The sequence below is a fragment of the Brienomyrus brachyistius genome, chromosome 4, assembly GCF_023856365.1.
Source record: "Brienomyrus brachyistius isolate T26 chromosome 4, BBRACH_0.4, whole genome shotgun sequence".
Lineage (NCBI taxonomy): Eukaryota > Metazoa > Chordata > Actinopteri > Osteoglossiformes > Mormyridae > Brienomyrus > Brienomyrus brachyistius.
The window spans coordinates 18898691-18919702 of NC_064536.1; the positions used below are offsets into that span (position 1 = coordinate 18898691).

The 21012-nt window shown below is 43.9% G+C and overlaps 1 protein-coding gene across 11 annotated transcripts in view; it reads right to left on the bottom strand.

The window, feature by feature from the left end:
* unm_hu7910 (un-named hu7910) overlaps window positions 1-21012 on the bottom strand; it is a 49355-nt gene that overhangs the window by 26400 nt on the left and 1943 nt on the right. The window contains exons 1-19 of one of the 11 annotated variants that reach the window (XM_049009893.1): window positions 19628-20043; window positions 17375-17530; window positions 17180-17224; window positions 16447-16515; window positions 10610-10678; window positions 9235-9306; window positions 8483-8785; window positions 7834-7881; window positions 7465-7506; window positions 7310-7348; window positions 7149-7181; window positions 7014-7055; window positions 6700-6744; window positions 6279-6314; window positions 5362-5397; window positions 4993-5046; window positions 4763-4798; window positions 3942-3995; window positions 94-132 (exon numbers count right to left, since the gene is read on the bottom strand). In XM_049009893.1, the coding sequence (XP_048865850.1) occupies window positions 94-132; window positions 3942-3995; window positions 4763-4798; window positions 4993-5046; window positions 5362-5397; window positions 6279-6314; window positions 6700-6744; window positions 7014-7055; window positions 7149-7181; window positions 7310-7348; window positions 7465-7506; window positions 7834-7881; window positions 8483-8785; window positions 9235-9306; window positions 10610-10678; window positions 16447-16515; window positions 17180-17224; window positions 17375-17530; window positions 19628-19697 (1288 nt within the window). In that variant the 5' untranslated portion in view covers window positions 19698-20043. Of the gene's footprint in view, window positions 1-93; window positions 133-3941; window positions 3996-4762; window positions 4799-4992; window positions 5047-5361; window positions 5398-6278; window positions 6315-6699; window positions 6745-7013; window positions 7056-7148; window positions 7182-7309; window positions 7349-7464; window positions 7507-7833; window positions 7882-8482; window positions 8786-9234; window positions 9322-10609; window positions 10679-16446; window positions 16516-17179; window positions 17225-17374; window positions 17531-19627; window positions 20051-21012 lie in introns of those variants that run through there. The other 10 variants (XM_049009892.1, XM_049009891.1, XM_049009890.1 and 7 more) reach the window with 10 other exon arrangements.

Sequence of the window (21012 nt, forward strand, 5' to 3'; positions counted from 1 at the left end):
TCAGGCCCTTCATTTCTGCAAAGACCACTGAGGACATTTTCTTAAAGAGGATTATAACTCTGTTAAAGCAGCTAAACTAGCATTACTGTTCACCTGTTAGTTGTTCGTGTGATACCTCTGCAGCAGGCTCACCTGGAAGGAGGAAAAAACAGAGTAATAATCAGCTTAAACATTTCGCACTAATTGTACTCAGAGGTGAATCATAAATGAGTAACTGAACATCCAGTTGGCTTAGATCAAAATACACAGATAACCCAATATGTGACACATTAGATTAATGATATAACTATGGATGGAAAAGCTTAGTCATGAATATTAATTACAAAGGCATATCAAGACATTAGGGTGAGAGAGTGGCCAGACTGAAAAGCTCAGGTTTAGAGCAGATGGCGCAAGTTCTAAATGTCCATCTTAAATTCTTAAAGCTTGCACATCCTCCTGTTGTGAGAGTCATAAATGAAGCAGCTTCCCTAATCAAGGCTGACATAGAGGAAAGTGTTTCCTTAGGCTATATAAAGAGGCTTGTTGGCTAGTTGCGATTTTTATAAGTGCCTCTGCAAACACTCTCTATACTGTGCACTGCACAGTCATTTTCAGAGTAACTCCCTCAAGATATTTCCAAGGTTTTTCAAGCATTTAGAAAAGCTTAGTGCAGTGTTTCTCCCGCAGTCCTCAGGGGCCCCCACACAGTCCATGTTTTTGCATGCTCCCAGTTCCTAGCCAATCACGAACACTGAATACCTGATACAGGAGAATTGGGAGCTGAGAAGGAGCAAAAATGTGGACAGTCTGGGGGGTCACCAAGGACTGGGCTGAGAAACACTGGCTTTAGTGTAATAAATAATCACATCCACCCATTTTCCAACTGCTTGTCCTTGATGGCAACACACGCATATTATATAAGTCTAAGCAAGTCTCATAAAATTAATTCTCTGATTTTTAGCCTTAGGTTTTACACGTTAGATCCGCATATATCTTTCAAAACATCAGATCATTTTTCAAACAGACCTGTCTCTTAACAAGCATGGCCCCTAGCTTATGAATTCAAGAACAACAGAAGATTAAGTCCGTGTTTCACTTTTCGAAACAAAAAGAAAATTAACGTACAATTATATTATTAGACTGTCGTAATACCAGGGTGGATGTATCACAGACTCCTCCTCCACCGGATTTAAATCCTGCAGAAGGAACTGCGGCCAGAGCCAAGAAATACGACTGCGTGACCTCTCCCCGATCTCTCTCCACAGGGCTCAGACCAGATTATTTCTCTTTCTTCTGTATCAACATAGATGTCCTCTCAATTCTCAGCAGTTAAATGGAGACTATGCTCTTGGCCGCGCTGCCTATATACTCTCCTGTGAAAAATGAAGTGCACTCCCTTTCACGTCTAAGGATTTACATATCAGGACACTAAAATCAAACTATCGTAGAACTTCAGATGAATCATACGACATATCACAGCGTCATTATTAAAAACTAAGCCAAAACGAAGAAGCAAATGTGTGAAAAATTCAGCTTCCATAGGCATAAAGAGGGCAAGTAGCAATCAGATGCTGCTAATCAAATAAACTTTGACCTTTGAAAAGATGAGACCCAAGTGGAGATGTTTGGCTAATATACACAGTGGCTTGTTTGGTGAAAACCAAACAGCATATCAGTACAAACACCTCATATACCAACTGTCAAGCTCGGTGGTTAGGGGTGATGATTCCGGCTTGTTCTGCAACCACAGGATATGGGCACTTTGCAGTCATTGAGTCGACCATGAACTATATATATAACTGCATACCAAAGTACTGTAGAGTCAATTATGAGCCCATTTGTACAAACAGCTAAAGCTTGGCTGATATTGGGTCATACGAAAGGACAACGATCCAAAACATACCAGCAAATCTACAACAGAATGGCTGAAACAGAAAAGAATCAAGGTATTGCAGTGATCCAGTCAAAGTCCAGACCTCAACCCGATGAAATGCTGTGGCAGGACCTTTAAACAGTTGTGCGTAAACGAATGCCTGCAAACCTCAATGATCTGAAGCAACGATGTAAAGAAGAGTGGGCCAAAATTCCTCCACAGTGATGTGAGAGACTGATAAAGTCACACAGAAAGCCATTACTTCACGTTATTTCTGCTAAAGGTGCTTTTACAATTACTTTAAATAAGGTGGTGTACTTTGTTTTCTACACATGGCTTCTCCATTTTGGCTTCATTTTTGTTAAAGATTGACATGGTGGAATCTGTTGTGTGTTGTTTTACACCTGAGGTTAGATTTAAACAATTTTAGAACTTGGTGAGGACTAGATGACTTGAAATGTCCTGATATGAAAATCCACAGACCTGAATATACCAGTAGACCAGATGTACAAGTAGGTTTCATAAAGTGCTAATTCTATCAGCCATAACCCCACACTTCCTTCCCCTTCTCAATGCATGGTCACTGTCGGCGTCTGAGTCTTCAGAACTAAAGCTCCCACACAGAAGCATTTTTTTCATTTTTTGTGCTTACAGAAGGCTGACGTGCCTGGGCAGGTAGAAGGTTAGGGTGCCAGACGGCTATGTAGCCAAAAAAACCAACAAAAAACGTGGACCCATCTCTTTCAGGAACACCTCTACTAGCCCACACCGCTGCATGCTCCCTGAATGCTCTTAAGGCTGCACCTTCTGCTGATTTGAACAGTTGTCTCATTAGGTTCTTGCTTTGTTGGGAAGTGACTGCCGAGCTCGTGCTCCAGGGCCTGGTTGACACCTTGACAGCTGTATGTTTGCACGTTGCTTTGGACGAAAGCGTTTGCTAAACTACTTAGGGAAACGCTTTACAATTAGGATAGAGGTAACATTCATTATAATCACATATGAATGTGGGCTTTGACACAGAATCCAACACAACCGATGTACCTAATTACAAACAAACAGAAGACTAAACGTGACAATTTTAAAATCAGGCATTGCCATACAGGTTTTTTCCTTGTTCCTTACCACCCAAAGATCCCCATCCACTAGTCATTCACCACGACCATGCAAAGCTACCTATGGTCAGGCCACTTGACACCTTGCCAGCATCACCACCTCACGACACCACTACCTCACTGCACCACCACCTCACTCATTTTCAAAAGAATGGACAATGTATCAGCAGCTGTCTACACGCTATGCGAGATAATTTCCTCTTTCCTCTTCAGGGAACCGTTTCGCTTCAGGGTCTATTCATATGTCTGCTCAGGATCTGAATGACATTCTACGTCCAGACCAGGGAGTTAAAACAGATCTAACAATCCTGAGGATAAAGCCTCACTGAAATGAATACTGTATTTAATTTGTCTAAATACTATCAACATATTAAGCAAACAATATAATATAAATATCAAATAACGGCACAATGACTCAGTCAGTCTGTCACACCACCCCCCCCACCCCCCCGTTGTGTATGTGTGAGTGTGAGAGAGAGAACTTTGCATATCCTCCCTGTATTTGCATAAGAATCAGAGTCCCCTCCACAGGCCAAAACACATGCACTTTGGTGAAGAGTCTTCGAACCGCAAAAACGTGACAGCACACACCAGCGCATGCCCTGCAATGAATCCGCAGCCCAACCTGCATGTGTCCTGCTTTGCAACTCGCACATGCTGGGATAGGATCTATTGCATCAGGCCTCAACACTCATCAACACTACTACCACTAGGGTATCAAGCTTAACAACCTGACATGGACTAGGCCACCAAAATAACAGTAAAACCTGAATTATCAGCCTTGCATTTTATTGCATCTTGCTTAGTGCTGGTATCTTTGAATATCACTAAAATTATGGGTAAGTGCATACATGCTTGCATTTTTGGGTGAGTACGTGCATGCATGCATGTGTGTTCATCTGCATAAATGCACACATACTACCAGACCTTTGTGTAGGAGTGCATGCGTGCGTCTGTGCAACGTTAATACTGACCTGCTTCATCTGTCTGACTGCCGTCCAAAAACACGTCACTATCCACCGAATGTGCTGCAAATCAAAGAGGAAGACAGTTCAGAGCCACAATTCACCACATAAGTCACGCTGTCTGCTATGCTCACCAGCATCTGAGTTCATTAGCGAAATGCTCCTGGGGGGGGAAGGAGGCATTTGTGCTTCTGCAAAGGTCAAAGGTCATGTAAATAGGACCGGTCAGTTCAGACACTCCATCTTACCACTCTGAGCTATGCAGACTCACAGGTCACACATCTTCACGCATCCCTTCACATTAGTACGTAATGTGTGCTGTGTACTCAACCAGAATTCGCTAAAGACAAGACATCTAAACAAGCTATTCAACTTTTAGTCTACCCTAGAAATAAAATTGCTGAAACAACCTACAACTAATTGGAATTATATCTTTAAAATAAAAACTAAACTAATATAACTACACTAAAACTATACTGGATTTCAAATGAAAACTGAAAATATAAAAACTAAAAAAAAAAAATAAAAAAAAAATCTGAAATGACCATCTTAAAGAGCAGCGCAGTGACCATTCAGCATTACCCATTGGAGGGCAGTGCAGTGACCGTTCAGCATAACACACTGGAGAGCAGCGCAGTGACCGTTCAGCATAACACACTGGAGAGCAGCGCAGTGACCGTTCAGCATAACACACTGGAGAGCAGCGCAGTGACCATTCAGCATTACCCATTGGAGGGCAGTGCAGTGACCATTATGTATTACCCATTACCGCTCCCTGATTAGTCCCCTGCCTAATATGCTACACAGCCTGCTTCCCAGCAGATACATACCCACTGTCTCCTCAGGCTGCAAATCCTCAACGAGTTCTGGGAAAAAACAGGCAACCAAAACTTTAATATCACTATAATTATGGGTAAGTGCATGCATGCATCTTTGAGTGAGCGCTGCATGCATGTACGTGTATTCATCTGGATAAATGCACACATACTACCAGACCTTTGTGTATACTGTGCATGCAGACCGGAGTGCATGCGTGCGCCTGTCCAACATTAATACTGACCTGCTTCATCTGCCTGACTGCCGTCCAAAGACACGTCACTATCCACCGAATGTGCTGCAAATCAAAGAGGAAGACAGTTCAGAGCCACAATTCACCACATACGAGGGAAGGAGGCATTTGTGCTTCTGCAAAGGTCAACGGTACCGTTCAGCATTACCCACTGGAGAGCATCGCAGTGACCGTTCAACATTACCCACTGGAGAGCATCGCAGTGACCGTTCAGCATTACCCACTGGGGAGCATCGCAGTGACCGTTCAGCATTACCCACTGGGGAGCATCGCAGTGACCGTTCAGCATTACCTATTACCACTCCCCGATTAGTCCCTCACCTTATATGCCACACAGTCTTCTCCCCAGTACATACATACCCACTGTCTCCTCAGGGTGCAAATCCTCAACGAGTTCTGGGGGAAAAAAAAAAAAACAGGCAACCAAAACATGAATCAATTGCCCACTCAGTGGGCAATTTATTAGGTAAACAGCCTGATCCTCTAAACAGCCAATTGTGTGGATACAACTGGTAAGCGCGGCATACATACATAATTAGTGCCTCAGTGTCAGATCATGTATCCTAACCATTCTGATTTGTCAGGTAAGGATCTTCCTGAGATTTCGTAGTCTAAGGGGACCCAGCACTTGTGAGGTGGCCCACATTCTTCCATAAAGCAAATTCTACCATAGGGGACTCCTGGACACACATTACGGCCATATTAACTGAGCATTATTCAAATGTGAAGCATTATCGCCAAGCAGGTGACCCCCCCGTTACAGGCATCCAGCCTTTCTCCAAGCGGACATGTACTGCAGGTGAGGTGCCTGCATAACCTCAAGGTGGCACCGCCAGTGTGACAGGACTTTACTTCAATGCTCTACACAGTCCTCACATCCCGTCAGAGCGCCTTAGATTTCAGGCGGGAGAGGAAGTTTGCAGCAAGAAGATATGACCAAAATAAACCTGCAAGAACTGCCTGATATTAAGGCCGTAAGCATGGATCAAAACCACCTAAGAAAATGTTTGACACCTTGCCTAATTCATGCAACGTACTCACGATGTTTTGGAAGCTAAAGGGGATCTATCCCCCCACCAAAAAAGACCAGTGAGTATACAAACAGCTCAAGACAATATTCTGTAGATGATGAAAATATATTAAATAGCCATCTACATGCATAGCGTATCAAGTTGTTTTGAAGATTAGACCTTCAGACTTCAGTAACTATACCTTACAAACAGAAATGACCCACCTATCTACAAAAAGAGCTGAAGATCATCCTTATATAAACTTACCCCCCTTCGTGTCGATTGTATCTTCTACGTGGCGCTCTGTAGGACATAGATCAGACACACACATGAATACAATCAAATAATGTGCATATTGCTTTGGTGCAAAATCATCAAATCACGGTCAACAGCATCCCCGGAATTATCCAGCCCTAACGAGCTAAATGACCAGATACTATCTCTACTGTTGTGTTATCTTCTATTGTTTTACGCTGTCATTAGTGTCCTTGTAACAGATTGTGGCTGAGCGATTAGGCGTTTTCAATGCACGCGTTGCACACGGCCAATAAAGAATCTTGAAATCTTGAGCCACACTCAATGATGCATTAAAATAATGAACCTTAATGGTTGCCCCGAATGAAGGTGAACTCTATTCTTCAAGTCTGCAGCTTGAGTCGTTGACGGACAGCATAAGGGGAGAGCGTACCTGAGTCTGGTACGTCCTCCTGCACCTCTGGAAGGGGTACTGCTGCTACAATGACAGTTAAGGAAGGTAGAGGATTGAATACAACACGGTAGAGAGTACATGCATAGAAGCAGATTATGGGATGGGCAAATGGAGGGTCAAACTGACACTGTTAGTACAATGGGGTAAAGGCATGGTGCACATGGTTTAAAGACAAGGACACTCAACAGGAAAGTGGAACAAGAAGCAGTGATGCTCAGCTTGAGTAGCTCAAACAAGGACGACACTTTCACCACGCATGTAACAGTCTACAATGGACCATAGTTTGCACAAACCTTGGATTTCAGATTCCACATCCATGTTCTGAGATCCATAGACTGTTACAAGCAACGAAACCACAAAAAAGGTTAGGGGGGCTACTACTTTGGTCCCAGGATGCAGTATAATCAAGAATCAGAGAATGAGCTCACCGTCACTGACGTCTTCGGAGTCATCAAAAGCATCTGCAAAGACAATCAGCAAGAACTCAAATGATACCCTTAGATAGCTTTGCAGAGCAATAAATTAATGAATAAATGCTTCAGATTATCTTATCAACATGACTGCGGTTGAGTAATGTGCTTCGAAAAACCTTGGATGTCTGGTTCTTCCTCTCTTGGAAGGTGTTCCCCTGTGTGCAAAGATAGCACACAAAAAGTTATAGAGCAAATATTTGCCAAGGCCATTTGTGACATGAAAACACCCATACATAAGGACCAGATTAGGCAGAAATATCACAAGCCTTACCTTCAAACAGGTAGTCATTCACAGCCTCAGAGACCTCTGCTTCTTTAACACAAGGGAAGAAACGGGGGTATCAGCATGGAAACAGACTGTTCGCTTTCACAGCAAATTTCCTGAATTGCATTTCTCAGAAGGTAGGGGTATATATATAAGGGTTCGGCCATAGGGGCTCTGGCCCCAGCTAAAATCTATTGGCCCACGGAGTGCCCCTTGTCACTCACCGACTCAAAACATATCATTAGCTAATGGCTTAATTATGGTCCTTCTCAGAAACTCTTGTACAGGTTGTTTACAAAGGCGAAAGAGTCATGAATGGATGAAACCAGGGAGCAGGTACTCGGACATAGGTTCACAGGACGTTGAGGCACCCACCTTCTTCGATGACAGGTACGGCCTGGTAATCTTCAGCTTCCCGAGGTTCTGCAGGTTAAAATCTTCAATTACCCCACATTTAAATCACAGACACTACACATATACTGTATAAACGTCTGTCCTGAGGCCTTGTCCAGACATGACCACCAGGCATTATGCTGTGACAAAAGCGTTTCCTTTCTCTTGCTGGAGCAGGCCATCTTCAAAGGGGGAAAATCCTCTGTGGTTCATTAGTAACCATTTGGTCACCATGAATTAATAAGTGAGATTTGTTCTCCCGTGAACAGGGGTTAATTCATTCTTTAAATGTTTTTGTTCCTAGGGCTCTACAACCATTTATTAAAAGCCTATTAAACTTGCATTAGCCACATTGTCCCCATGGTACCAGAGCTTAATCTTCTGTAATTGCTTCAACATGAGCTTTTTCAAATGGATACTTTTTCTTACCACCAATTGCAAGAGTCTGGTTGCTATTTTAATCCCCATGGGGTGAAACACCCCAGCAACATAAATTCTTTGACATAAGACCCACCGCAGGGGGACAGAAAGAAAAAAAGCACAAGTTACATTTGTAAGACAAATTAAACCCTTTTGCATTTTGTGCAATAAAAAGCTCAGCACAGGTGGGGGGGGGGGGGGATGAGCTCACCCTCAGACTTCACTCCAGTTTCCACCTCAGCTTTAAAAGCCTCTTCAACAGGAGTTGTTACTGCCATCACCTCCTCCAAAGGAGCAGCCTCTTCCTCCTCCTCTTCCTCAAATGGGGCGGCCTCTGCCTCCTCCTCTTCCTCCTCCAGCTCTTCCTCTTCCTCCACTTGCAGCTCTGGTTCCTCTTCAACCACCTCTGCCTCCTCCTCTTCAGCTATCTCCTCCTCCTCCTCCTCCTCCTCCTCCTCAGCCACAACCTCTTCCACACGCCCCATATCACAGCCCTTTTCCCCAAAGGGCTTAGCTGGGAGTGACATCAGTGAAGAAAAGGCTCTTAGCCTCAACCCTCCAAGCTAAAGAACCGCAGTCGGTTGCTCTGCGGGCCACAGTTGCATGACATACACAGCTAATGAGAGGAGGATTTGGAGAATGTCAGGCTCCTTTACTGGTTTAACATTCCAGTTGAGAGAAAACATTATTTTGAATGTACAACAAGCAAACTATACAGCCAGAGGTGCTGCTTCAGATTTTGGTCCCCATGAAAAGTCTATCACACTGGGCCGGAAAACCAGACCAATCCAATTATGCTCCACATTTTTACTCAGGAGCCTTTAGAATCATCCTAACCCCCCCCCCCCCTTAATGGCACCCCTGCATATAGCCCCAGATGCTACCTTCCCTCTTGTGCAGAGGATGAATGTAAAGCAAATAAGACGATGAGATGTGCGAGATAGCGCACCGGCACCCACGTACCTGGAGGAGCTCTGTCAGCTTCCTGAGCACCGTGCCGGGCTGAGTGCGCCTCCAATTCAGGCTCACTTTCCACTGAGGGTGCAGAAGCTGCAGATGGGGGTTATGTCTCACTTGAATAATCAGTCAGACTGACATCACAGGCACCGTCAAGCAGGAACTTGGCAAAGTCACTGTGAGGCCTATGAACGGCCATAAAGCACCATGCCTCCTTCACAGAGGTGGACATTTCATTAGAGCGACAAAGAAGAGGGTTAAATCTCCACTGACCAGCTGTAGGGTGCCAAAGCAACAGGGCACTATATTCTCCGGATGAGCGACAGTTACCGATTTATCAGAGGCTTTTATTCAAAGTGACATAAGATTCAGAAAGCTGAGTCAGACACCGCCACGGACAATGGGACCCTGTGGTGAAAATCCTCGGGGTTTGAACCAGCAACCCTCTGACTGCAGGCACAGCATCCTAACCTGCCGAGCCACACACATTAGGAAATTAAATATCGTTGCACTACATTTTTCCAAGGTTTGACTTTGTCACAAAACGTCTAGTTGAGAACAGCAGCTAACAATGTTAAATGAAATTAAATGCCAACCAGATGTTCAGAAACACCAGGCGGACTAAGGTAGTCACCGTATCCTAAACTGAAACTGTTACACACACAGTTGTGTAGAGTTTGAGTGTAAAATCATCACTAATAATCACTACTAGCTAGAAAACAGTGTGCTTTATTTTAAAGTAGGTTAATCAGATTTGATGAGCTTCATGATTGAATAAAGGGGGGTGGGGGGGGAAAGGGGAGCTGAACAAATGAAGTGAGGTACTGTATGGCAGGTTACCGTGACAACTACAATTCGACATTACAGCACTATCGACAAACCAACACCCACTAAGGAAGACGACTAGCTTTGACAGATACAGGTGGAGCTTAAAGAAATGCTTAACAGACAGGCTATGCCTCTTTACAACCTGATAAACCAGAAGAGGAAGGCTCTGCGCCTTTAAAATAAAAAAAAAATTGTGCAAACTGTAAGGAACGCACTGGGTTAAGGGCCAAGTTCTGCTATGTTGCACGAAGTCTGCAACATCTCTCAGCATGTGGAAATACCCGTTCAAAAGTGTTTCGATGGGTCTATCTTTATGTCACCACATAAAAGGTGTTGAACTGGGTTGGGGTCCACGCAACAGTCTGCAGGACACATATCACTTAAGGTCACTGCTTCTTTGTGGCAGAGCAACGTATAAAACCAGCGCTACCTATCTGTAATTAGAGTCTTGATACTTTTCAGCTGCATGAAATGTTAACGGTAAACTATAGGAGTCGCCTTAGACAGGCATTTGCAATTGAGTATAGGGACTTAGCGCAGCCCTACGTCTTACCTGGTTGTGGAGGTTCCTGAGCGTCCTCTGAACCTCCGCTCACCGTTGCCGCAGGTTTCTCCGTCAGCCCTGAATGTTCCAGAACCGCAGTGTGAAACTCAATGCAGCATCATTGTTCATTATTACACTTAGACAACTGTTGTGAAGGATGTTTTTTCCTCTTGTGATTTCATAAAGGAACCAGAACGTTTAAGTGGAAACACAACAATTAGCCATTTTTTTTTGTTTTTTTTACATAAAGAAAAAAAAATAGTAGAACAAAGGGAAGCTGAGAATGACCAACAAAACCGAACAAACACAAATCAATGACTTTGGTTTACTTTTGTCTGTTTTTGCACAATCCCTGCCCAGAAAAAAGCAAATGGAACTCCAAATGACAGAAAAACATAAAACCAGGAGAGACACTTCTTGCCATGAGCATGTTAAATGTAAATTATATGGTAACTTTATGAGAACTGTCATAGTTTCAGGGAAGAGGTTTGGGATTCACACGACCTGCCTGAACACATGGTCACGATCTGCCTGAACACATGCCCCACTTAGAGCAAAAGAGCCCAGCATTTCCTGTTCATCACAAGGGTGATTCTGTCAAGTGTCAGACAAAAATCACTGGTAACTACACTGGTTTTTCCAGTTTCCATTCCCTGCAGATACTGACAACATTCAGTTCACTGGATCATTAAAAAAAATGTATTCTACAAAAATAAAAAAATAAAACAGTCCATGAAAATCCCACAAGTTTATTTCTGACAAATGTGTGTGTCGTGTTCATCAAAAAGTAGAAATTCTTCTCCATTGCAAAAAAAAATTAAATAAATAAATGTTCACCAAATCTGCAATTCACCATTTAAAGTGGCATTTGAAACAGAATGACAGTACTTAAATATTATTTCAAGGGCCAGTGGAAATAAGCATTACAAAAAATGACAGCTTTCTTACATGAGATTTCCAAAGATACAGTACAATGGTAGCACTCCAGACCTGGGACTAAAACTCACAAACACATTTAAGCTACACATAATATCCCTTCAGAGTGATACATCTGGCCTCCTGAGGGTAGCATGCATGTCAGAGGCAAACTATAACTGACAGGACACAAACACTCGAACCGAGGAAATGATTTTATTCCCCATCCTCCGAGGAGCAAACGCTCATTTCAGCCTCTCTCCCATCCTCGCGACGCCTTTACACCTCGTTCCTTGCATGAGATCACCAGCAAGAACTTTGTCGTAAGAACCTCACCGACGCCATTTCTGGGAGATTCAGTCTCACTTCTTCCCGCCCTTGTCTGACTCCTTGGAAGTCTTTTTGGATGCTGCTTTAAGTAGATCCTTTGTGGAGATCTTCTCATCCTTTTTGCTTGAGGCTTTTCCATCCTTATCCGCCTTCCTGCCGTCGTCCTCCGGCACCTCGGTCTTCTCCGGTTTCTTGCTTGGTGGCTTCTTCTCAGCCTTCTCTTCCTTGTCCTGTTTAGCCTTCCTCTCTTCCTTCTCCTTTTCCTCCCTTTCCTTCTCAGCCTTCTCCTTTGCGACCCTCTCTTTTTCTTCCCTCTCTTTGGCCGCTCGCTCCCTCTCAGCCTTCTCCTTCTTGACCTGCTCCTTCTCTATCCTCTCTCTTTTCCCCTCCCTCTCCTCTTCTTCCTGGAGCTTGGTCTCGGCCCGTTCTCTGGCTCTCTGTGCCGCAGCCTCTCGCCTGAGCTCCTCCTCCTGGAATGCCGCCTTCTCCGCTTCTTCTTTGGCGACGATGGCCCTCACCTCGGCCAAGGCCATCCTGGCGATCTTCTTGGCCTCGATCTTCTCGTGGATCATCCGTAGCTGCTCCTTCAAGGCTTCCTTCAGCTTCCTCCCAATGTTTCTTGTAGGGTGCTCTAGAGGGTTTTGAAATGGGTCTCAGCGACTGGAAAGCTGCCCCCCCCCCAGTAATATGAATGGAGGTCAGTGTGTTGTCAAGATGCAGCTGACTTTAGCTTGAACCCAATGCACCTGAGGTAGGGGGTTAACACTCAGACACGCAAACCATTCCAGAACCCACCATCCGGTGTGAATTTCACCACATTTGCACCACATTTCATTCTATCAGTGCTGGTAAGACTGACAAGCGTATTCATCCAAGTAGTGAGTATAATGGCTAAATGCAGATCAGCAAAATTAAGAATATAGTCCCACTTAATGCCACAAAGCGGCCTCTTTGCAAACAGTTATTTCACTAAACCAAGCACAAACAAAACCATTTCATAACCAACATGACACAATCATTAGTCATCAGATACTTAGAAATGTTTTATTAGTCTGTTCAGGTTACAAGAGGCTGATGCATTCACAAACAAGGAAACAACTAAAACTAATGTAAAAGCAACAGAAACACACAGACCATGATAACTCTAAAATAACTGAATAGATTATTTCTATGGCAAAGTTTGAAAGCATGCAGTAGTCATTTAGGACCAAACAAACCCAACTGAATATGCACCTAAATTCATCTTATTCCCAAATGCAAACGGTCCACAAAATACCTTTTGGTTTATCTTTCTTGAAAGTTCCTTCTCCTGGTTTCTCATCTAACGTTTATGAGGGAAAAGGGAAGTTAAAAGAATAAAATCTACTAGAATGCGAGTCATCTACAGCATGCCAAATGCTTTTTAAACCAGAGGACGGATACTGGAACATCAAAACTAGCTTGGGTTAAAGAAAACAAGTTCCACTTCAAGGAAACAAAAAAAAAAACCCTGAAACTTCAATAGCGATCATCAGTAGGACACTCTGAAGGTGCTGTGCATCAATGCTTTTGCATAGACATCAAAAGAGATGTGGACAGCTGTGCCACAGATAGGCCTGTTTTCACAAATCGCGCCCCGTACCGAATTTTCTGCACTGGAAAGAGCAGAGTCCATCATTAATACTTGGTTGCATGATGTAACCTCTGCAAGCTCGAAAGGCTGTTAAATAAGTCTCCCAGGTAGGGTAATGAATTCTTATTGACGAGAGAGAGACTCAGATTAGAATCTAACCAATGGGTCAGGAGGACGCCAAACCTCTGTGGTCCAAGAAATGGACCTTGGGGGGGGGGGGGGGGGGTAATTCCGAAGCATTAAGAAAATATGTATCATAATTTTTATTTAAAAGGCAGAAAATTGGGAAGGGGCGTCCAGCAACAGATATTAGGGTTGAAAAAAATACTGCCCAGCCGAAGATGGATATTCCACCTTGGAAAAGTGATGTCACTTAATGCCCTCTTAATGCACCCAGGGCCCGAGTATCTACAGCCTGCATTAACGGAGATCACACAATTTTTGTTTATTTAATCCGACCTCATTTGGCTTTGAAAATGACACTATCATCTAAGAATATAAATATATGCATTTCTGAAGGTTTACATTTCTCGGTAAGCCTGCTGTCATCCGATTGGCCAAAGATTGTGCACGAACCTGAATGCAAATTCATCACATGCAATCCAATATATATGTGCCCTGATCAGCTGTTTTTCCTTCATTTGCAGTCCACTGATTGCCCCTCATATACATGACCACTACCATTCCATATTTCAAAATTATTTTACAATATTAATACAATTCAAAGTTGCGGCTCCATCTGGAGTTTATATTGCCAAAAATCCAACAGGCCCCCAGCTTAGCTTAGTCAGTCAGCACCACATTTTGAAAGTGTTAATACTTCTGATAGATTATATCTACATATATTAAATGTTACCAGCGTAAATAGCGACACTGCAAAATAGCACAATACAATTAAGCGATACGGAGTCCTACAGTGAAATTAACAAAACGAAGATGCATTACTGACAGCTGACCAGCATGACTAAATACAGCAGACGGAACCAAACGGCAAGAAACATATGATCACTCATTTGTTTCCTACATCGCAAACCGTATTCCCCAAAATGCTATGTCCTTTAGGGCCACGGAATTCTACATTATCGTTCAAGTGTTCTTATTTGTAACATGAGGCTCCTTGGCTACAATTAACTCGGATCTCATGATGCAAACCAGAATGATAGCATTTAATGAATAATATTCTTGTAAAGGGGTCGACCATTCCCATTGGTCAAGGTCATTCTGCTGGGAGACCGTTCTGATCACAGATTAGGCAGTCTGGGGTTCAGGCTGACACTTGAATATGATTGGTTTTTACTCCCTAGAGTAAATGAACCAACCAGAGGATGGCACATCTGCCTCGCCTACGTCACCCCTGACAGACTGACTTTTGAGTAGAGGTGACATTGGCACACCCGAGTCCTGAGTAAGAAACACCCAGCTATAGCCTCGGAGGACTACACTGCCTTCCCAGAGGACCCAAACATCTCATTCTAATACGTTAAGAGAAATAACCTTGCTGATACCTAAAAGGGGTACGGAAGACGTTTATTTTATGGTGATGGAACAGGAACCCTGACCGGAAACATATAAAATCAGCATCAGTAATTGGTGTGTCCACAATAAGAACAATATAGACAAGAAAGCCCTGGAGGGAAGAAATATGGTAGGTAATCATGACATATAAACCTCTGTGGTGGAGAGATGGTGCGCATCTTGGGCATGGAGGCATTGTTAGCTCTTTATACATGCCGGGTGAGATAAATCCAATGCCAAGTCTTAACGTCCAGGTTAAGTAGCGCATCATGGAAATGCTTTGGCTGTTATTGGAGACGAGACCGTTTAACAGCGTGTGAGTTTGGAGCGCCATGGAAACTTCTAGATGTTCCCCATGGCTATTTTGACTGCCAAAAAGCCCCAGAGGCGCGTGCATGTACATCCGTACTGGTTCAGCCGTTCATTGTGTCTGACAGGATGAGCAGCATTGTAGGGAGAGGGGAAAAAAAAAAGACAGACAAACAAACAAGAAGCGTCCCCTTTAGATTCATTTCTCAAAGAGAAAGCACTTAACCCAGAAGGAAGCGATATCGCTATTGATTTTTCAAGTCTAAGATCACACCCTGAACGCCTTCGCTCTGCGATGTACCAGCACTGTCCTCGTCGTCCTCCTCCGCTTTCTCAAACGGAGTTATTACGTCATAGAGAAAAGCCAGGAACCCATAAAACCAATCAGAGCCCTCCTCCGCTAATATACCAAGGACTTCCTGCAGGGAATCCGAACTCTCACTACTGCCATCTTTGGTCAGGCCTATGTAAACAGAGGGAAGAGAGGCAGAAAAAGAGAGAAACGAGAAAGAGAGAGAGAGAGAGGGGGAGGGGGAGGGAGAGGTAGTAATGCAGGAGAGAGATAAATATCGACGTTGCAAGTAAGTAGACAAGGGAGAACTAGGCATTAACACGTTAGAAAGCAAAATACAAATGTAACAGATACTCTATTATACAGAGAAAGCAAAGGAAAGTCAGAGTAGGGTAGAATCTTTTTAGAGAAGCATGCAGAGAAGTTGTCGGTTTAAGGCTAGGCCCAACACTAAGCACTGAGTTTAACGTCGAGTGAAAAATAACCCAGCTAGAAATGGGATGAGTTTTTTTTAATTAAACACAAGGCTAAGTTTGTCTTTAATGACCTGATTAAAATCACTTTTAGGGGCCGTCCGATATTCTGTCACACTACCTTAAAGCATGGTAAATTTGTGTTTTTTTGAGGCTGTAGCTATTTTAACCACATTACTGAATTCTTGCAGGCTGTGATTTAGGGGAATTTAATCTTAAAAGCATGCATCCTCTCCAAGTTCATTTAATAGCACTTCAAGTGTCGAAGTTAAACATAAAAAAAGGGTTATGATACTTAAACAAAAGTAAACCATAAGTCAGTCATGCAAAATAATAATAAAAAATAAAGTTATTTGGCGCCATCGTCAAAGAGGCGCGAATGGCAGTAGGTTATACTTGCCAAGAAGAACTCTGGCGTCCTCCACGTCGAAATCGCCATCCCCGTCCGCGTCGTAGGCTCCCAGTTTCCCTGGGAGGGGGAGAACCAGTCAAAGTCCTTTCAACTGACAGACAGTTCATGTTCAAGGAAAGCTTCTGTGAAAGGGCACACATTTCAATCTGCACGTGCCCATACTTATGGTCAGATGGAGTTTGTCCTCATTATGTCCTAAATAAGAACAGAGAATTGGTTTCCTTTGGCAAGTGTCAATGACAATGTCTGTATAATCAGGCACGACTGTCTCTGCAGACTAGCTTTATAATGCAACTTAAACAGTGTCCTTCGAAATGCTTTGGAGAAGCTCGTTGGCCAGTAGGAAACAATGCTTCAAGGTCTTTGTTTGGTTATTTCAAGCCTTGAAGCACGCAGCTATGGCTGACCTTGATCTTGGATGGCTTCCAAGGCTTTTAATAGCCCCGAAAAGCTCTCAAACTTTCACCACAGACATCTTCCCTAAAACTGCTCTTCAGTAGAATATCAAAAGGTCTACATTGACCGCTCACCATGAATTCAGGATGACGCTCTCTTAAAAGGCACTTAATGTGTGGGAAGTGACTGACAAAGTGTCAGCGCCTGAATGTGCTCTTTTCGAGAACATAAAGGTTTGGCTCTCCGAACGGAAAGCATTTTCAGTTGTTAATTCATGTTAATTTATGCAATTGACACATTTACACGGCAGAAAGACAAGTCATACCTTGCAACACCTCTGAAATGTTATAGCGGAACTCCTTTGCTCGGGCTACATGCAGGATTAAGACAAAACGAAGACAAAATTAGACATTAAACCGGTAGAAAAATTTTAGTCGTTAAGGGGACCTTGTTACTGGTCAACAGAGGAACGTATGTGACACAATAAACTCCGCCCACAGAGCACGTCAGCAACACTCACCAAGCACGTCATCATAGTCCACCAGCTCAAACCAGACCACTGCCACGGAGGTCCAGACTCCCAGGAGGGCCAGCACCATGAACCAGGTGAAGAAGGTGCTCCCAGAACCCCCTTCTGCTTTCTTCCCGTTCTTATTGGCTGATGGTTGCCTCCCCTCTAGAAACACAGAAAACCACACAAAAACAACAAAACGCAAAGGGTGAGGACGTCACCTTGAAGAACACGACTCTACAGGACTTCCTATATTGTACCACAGAGGTAAAGTACCCCAGTAGCAGTCCAGTAGTCTTTTTCTTTAAAGGGATTCTCATTCACAAAGAGACATTGTGGCCTCCATCAGTTCAGTCAAATATAAAACTTCCACGGTTTTCAGTCATGCCAGGGTGTTATTTCTCAAGGAAACCAACATACAAAACAAACGCAACAGTGACAGCTGGACATCCAATCAAAAATAAAAAAACATCAGCGAGCCACATCACACAGCTGAGCTAAATGGACTCGTCACTGTACATGCATCAGAAGAGTGCTTTAGAAGAAAAGGCATTTAATGCATTAATTACCCAAGGACGAGCACACCCTGCAGTAGGATTCCTTTTAAGTATATAAATGAGTCACGAGCAATGAGGCATGTTGTGAAAGTCAACCAACAGTGTAGGTCTGAGGATCTCACTCAAAACTTCTGGAGCAGCAGAAGCAGGGCTTGCAGTTTCCGAAGTTAAGGTGTTTCTGGATTCTGAGGAACAGCCACGATCACTAAAACAAATGTGCTTTCGGGTTCCAAAACCAAGCCGACAACAGGATCTTCCAAGATAGAGAGCGGACAAAGGTCATTAGGTGCGTGGAAAGCTAAATTTGACAGTAACTATAAGGTTAAAAACTTACATACTCAGAACCTATGAAAATAATGGGAAAATGTGCAATATGAAACTATTCAGGATTCAGCTTCAAGCCCGCAGGTTATAAATGTCCACGTGAGCTGGATAGGGGGTGGATCTGCTCATTCCTGAAGCGAGTCAGATACCACAAGTCAAGCGGTTATAAAACTATGCAGGAAGCCGATCCTGCACATTCCAATGACCATCAGAAAAATTAAAATAAAACAAAGGTGCCCCCCCTCCAAGATAAAGTTAAAGGAATGGGATTAACCACCCATTTAGTCCTCAGTACATCTAAATTAAAATCATTTAAAAAAAACGAATAATTTCAGGAATATTGCCACTGGTGACCGAAACCAAGTGTTGCTATATTTTGTAACACTAAGCCTAACTAAACTAAAGTCAGTTGTGCGAATTCCTAGCTATCAATACGTTACCTAGTGCTGCTGTTCAAATAAACAATTACATAACGCTGATATATTTAAAGGTGGCCACTGCGAGGAAACCCTCATTCCAGCTTGTGGAAGTCTGTGGTTTCCCATTCCTCCAATACAAAAGCTGCCGTTTCTGTCCAGTTTCCATTTATCTACATTTTGATTTAGTATCACCCTGAAAATTAGAAAAGGACAGCAGGTCTAAAAAGAACGACACCTCTGCTCCCTGCAAGGCCCGCTGTTAAAATACCCAAGCAGGTTCGACTTCCAGGTCTTTATTTTTTTATAAAAATGGCGGCATCCAGGTCCTGTTCCCTCTGGCCATAGAAGGGAAGAGTGTTTTCAGGGAGAAGCTCTCCGGAGAGGCCGGTGAATTCCCGGGCCTCCGAACAGACTGGGGTATAAATATGACGGGATGCCAAGCGGGAATAATGAACAGGTGCACGATCCCGTCTATCATTAGTCAGAGAAAAGTCATGCAGCGTTTACAGGCTTATACAAGAACCGCGGCGAGAAAAGGGTGTGAGGGCCGAAGCGAGGATCGACAACTGTCCATAGGGAGACAAAACGCGTCCGTGGCAAGACTCGCCTGTACCCACGGCAAAAATACTATGTAGGCTATGATTCTAAATACCGCGTCCATGACAAAAACTGGATTTTGATCACAATGTCCGTCAAAATTCACCATCCACAGCTAATGACACTGAACGAGACCCCAATCGTCCTCAGCAGAAAGCTGCCGCGTCATTATTAAGGATAGTTACTATGGCAGCAATCGCAAACGCAGGACTTGCCCTGTACTTTTTCGCCCCCGATGGCACCGCCAGAGTAGCACGCCAGCTCTCATGCACCCAGACACCCGAACGCTACTTGTGATACTTATTGTTCGAGGAACGTTTGCCAGCTCCGGCTCTTAGCATCCGCTTTCCTCGGGCTGACGCTACCTGTCTCTTCAGCCATCTTGTTCACTTCGGCGTTCGGTTCTCCCATCATCGCGGGTTCATCCAGAACCATGGCAAAGATACGGGCACTCGAATCCCCCAGTTCTGCCCCCAAAATGCCACCATAAAGCGCCTGCCGGAGGCTCTTTCCGCAGCTAACTCAGCTAGAACCTGATACAGCTCTCCGGCGCCTCAGGAATATTTTTAGCCTAAGCCCACCGCACAGGCAAAAACTTATTTGGGCAGCGTTAAGGAGGGGGCTCTCAAGCCACGTCACTCTGCCAACCCATGTCCCGGAAGGCAGACGGAGGGACACCCCAAGTGTAAAAACTGCCCACCCAGCAGGAAGCGCTGAATGCAACCAGAGGTATGGCTTCCATTAGCTAGACATTGACGGATACGGGTCCCCCCAACCAGGAGAGAAGAAATGATTGTAGAAGTGTAAAGGGGGCTTTCGCTAGGCTAACTGGGATGGCTGTGTCCATACAAGGCCAGCTCCAAATTGCACCCAGCACCATCTATAGACATGCCATTGTGGCGTACGGCCGCGGGTCTGTCGTTTACCTCGGCGGCGGACAGGGACTTCAGAGGGACACCACTGCGTTATCTGGGAAACTTCCTGCTTCCCGTACTGTACCCAACAGGGGAGACTGAAAAGCATCCTCTAGTTTACATTAAAGCGACCGTCTCAGGTCATTTTCAGCGACCACGCCCCCTGCTTGCTAAAGAGTTACGATTGGACAGTAATTACATTTCCTGGTGCCACGGTTTCAGCAAATACGTTTCGAAAGTGATAACGAACCGACGCAGCAGAGCAAAATGGCCACTGCATTTTCGGGGTGATGTGGCACAATTTCATCATGAAATTATATGTTAATGTAAACCATTCTAATTGTTTTTCTGGATGGTACTTTTACAAGATGCAAATCAGTGAAATGACAGTTTTTGCTTTTCATTGTGTCAGGTTCTCTTCACGACATCCACTGAAAAGCAGTGCCTCATTCACTGCATTTCCACATGGCACCGTTTGTGCATGCGGTGCAGTGCAAAACTAAGTTGCGTCGATTGTTCCCGCTCAACATGCCAAAGTCGTGTTTGCATTTGAAGGTGGCACAAAATACACTCCATAGTCTACAAATTACCTATGGCACAGTTAGTTGCTTGATCAGAAATCTGAACGCCAATGTTTCACGCTACTTCATTCAGACATCTATCAATAGATACAACAAGGCAAGCAGTCTATGCAACATGATAAAAATAAAAGCCTAACAATTCCTAGAATTCGGATACGAAAAATAAAGACCATGTGTTACGGAGAGATAATGAGCATACATGTAAAGCACAAGTAAACGCCACACAGATAACGAAGTAGAATACTAAGGACAGTG